The following is a 2,404-nucleotide window of genomic DNA, read 5'->3' as shown; positions in this document are numbered from 1 at the left end:
CATCAGTGGTGCTTCTACCTAGCACAAAACTGAACTGCATCTCATCTAAGCAGACTTTCTCCCTAATTAGTTGGGCTATGACCCTCTCCATGACCTTCATCACCTGATCCAGATTGCCAATGATTCTGCCAGCTCACCAGCTTAAGGCCAACAGTTTTGACAAGGGGAGGTAAATTGATGTCAACTATCTCAGTACTTGAATGGTACTTTATGTTCTCTACCCTGGATAAGGTTAGATAAACTGAAGGCTTTGGCAGGGTTTGAAATAAGTACCTAAAGTGTTGGATAAAATAAGTCTTCTCAATTTGGAGTCATATGGAACTAAACAACAACAACAAAATAGGAAAATATATGTAAAATTCAACACATCCATTAACGACAATCTCCAAAACATAAAATTACTAGGTTTAATACGTTTACAAACAGGATGCATTCCATAAATTGAAGATATCAAACATATTAACATGCACACACACATATATAATACATTGCTTGTACCAAAGACATGTAAATAAATGTTGAAATGTGAGACAATGAGAACAATGTTAATCACAACACTTGAAGTGTTTATTTCTTAAATAAGTATAAAAGTTGCTAATGATGTATGAAAATACAAGATTGAAGAGTTGCTGGGTTTCAAAATAATTTTTTGCTCATTAAAGAATATCAAACATTTTCATTGAAAGAGAATTTTTAATTGCTATTTTTAAAATTGTCTTAGAATTGCTAAAAGCACAAGAGATTAATTTTAAATCCTTTCTCTGATAAATGAATTGCACAAAAGTGATGATGATGATGTTGACGGTGGTAATAATGATGATGATAATGATGACTGTGACAACACCAACAGCAACAATTTTTTTTTTTTTTTCCAGTATTCTTTTAATGCAGATTTAATATGTAATTCAGAAACTGTAGGTTCCAAATAGTTTGGAGTTTAAAAGAGAACTTTGATACACAGTTACGGGTCTACAGAAAGTATAAAACTACAACAGAAGCTAGAATAAATATGTAACAGAGAAACTGTTGAGGTGTTCAAATAGACCTTTCTGATACTAACCTACCTTAGACTGACACTGGATCAAGGATATAAACAGCATATTTTAAAAGGTTCATCATCATCATCATCATCATTTAACATCCACTTTCCATGCTGGCATGGTTTGAAATCAAACCTTTCCAATTTTACGAAAGAAAATATAATTCTCCAAACATCATAAAAATAATGAAGAAGTTGGTTATTGTATAAAAATATCTGAAACTTTGAGTTATTTTCAATATTGTACAAAAGAATGAAAACAGTATTCTTCTCAGGAAATGGTCAGCAAAGAAAATGTTTCTTCTACTTGAAAGAATTCCTGTCTATTGAATGTGTGGTGTAAACCAAATCCTAAAATTTCTCTTCCATTTCAAAAATAATTTTACCTCTAGTAAAAATATTTACAAAACTTTTCCGGAATCTTTTGTTGCAGAATCCATACACAATGGGATTTAAGGAGGAGTTTAGTATCCAGGTACGAAATAAAACTACTTTAAAGATCTGCAACAAATTAGAATCTTTGCAGTATGGATATATGACGAAGAAGATACATGTTGGTGAAAAACTGACAAAATACAAAACAGAGATTGAGATAAGTACAATGATTGTGCGATTGATTCCTTGTTGTCTGCGAGCTTCTTCTTTACCTTGCTTTTTCCTGAGATGCTGAGTAATAGTCTTCCAAATAAAGGAATAAAGTACAGTCATGGTTAGGAAAAGTATAAAGTGAACAATTACAGCTAATAGAGTATATGACCATACAGATGACCTACTAAGGTCACCATCACATATCATGTATGTCTTGTTTTCATAGGTAAAGGGAACACCTTCATAAAAGGTAACAGCTGGTACGAGTAGTACAACCGATATTATTGTTATGGAAACAATAAGCGTCTGACGTAGATTTTGGGTAATTTGTTTTCCAAGTGGACAACATATTTTTCTGAACCTTTCAATGGAAACTGTGAGAAGAATGAAGGACGACATGACAGAACAAGTGTAGACAATAAACTTGTATGTTTTACACAAATAGTTTGATTGAATTGCAGGATAAAGTTCAGCCATTTCCAGAGGCATTCCAAAGATACATCCAATCAGATCAATGACAGCTAGTACAAGGATGAATGTTTCTACGTTGCTTTTCTGGGATTGGCGTACATAAATATATACCACAAACATGTTACCAATGAGTCCCAAAATTAGGAAGAAAGGTATGATACTAAAAACAACTAATCTTGAAAACATAACAGGATCAGACAAATGGGTTGCATTCATGTTGAAACGAGTTGGTAGTTTATAGTTTAGTACGTCTAATGTGTATATGTTGATTGTTGAAATGTATATATGTGTATGCTTGTATTAGTA

At 32.5% G+C, this 2,404-nt stretch overlaps 1 protein-coding gene across 1 annotated transcript; it reads right to left on the bottom strand.

Annotated features, from left to right (window-relative positions):
* Nucleotides 1–627: 627 nt before the first annotated feature.
* On the bottom strand, nucleotides 628–2,338 carry LOC106870000 (melatonin receptor type 1B-B). The gene has a single exon (XM_014915958.2). It carries the CDS (start codon nucleotides 2,312–2,314, stop codon nucleotides 1,391–1,393), a length of 924 nt encoding a protein of 307 aa, XP_014771444.1. The 5' UTR covers nucleotides 2,315–2,338; the 3' UTR covers nucleotides 628–1,390.
* Between the last annotated feature and the right edge of the window lie 66 nt (nucleotides 2,339–2,404).

Source organism: Octopus bimaculoides, chromosome 16, assembly GCF_001194135.2.
Source record: "Octopus bimaculoides isolate UCB-OBI-ISO-001 chromosome 16, ASM119413v2, whole genome shotgun sequence".
Taxonomy (NCBI): Eukaryota; Metazoa; Mollusca; class Cephalopoda; order Octopoda; family Octopodidae; genus Octopus; species Octopus bimaculoides.
The sequence above is the reverse complement of the archived record's forward strand: the minus strand, read 5'-3'. Positions and strand labels throughout refer to the sequence as shown.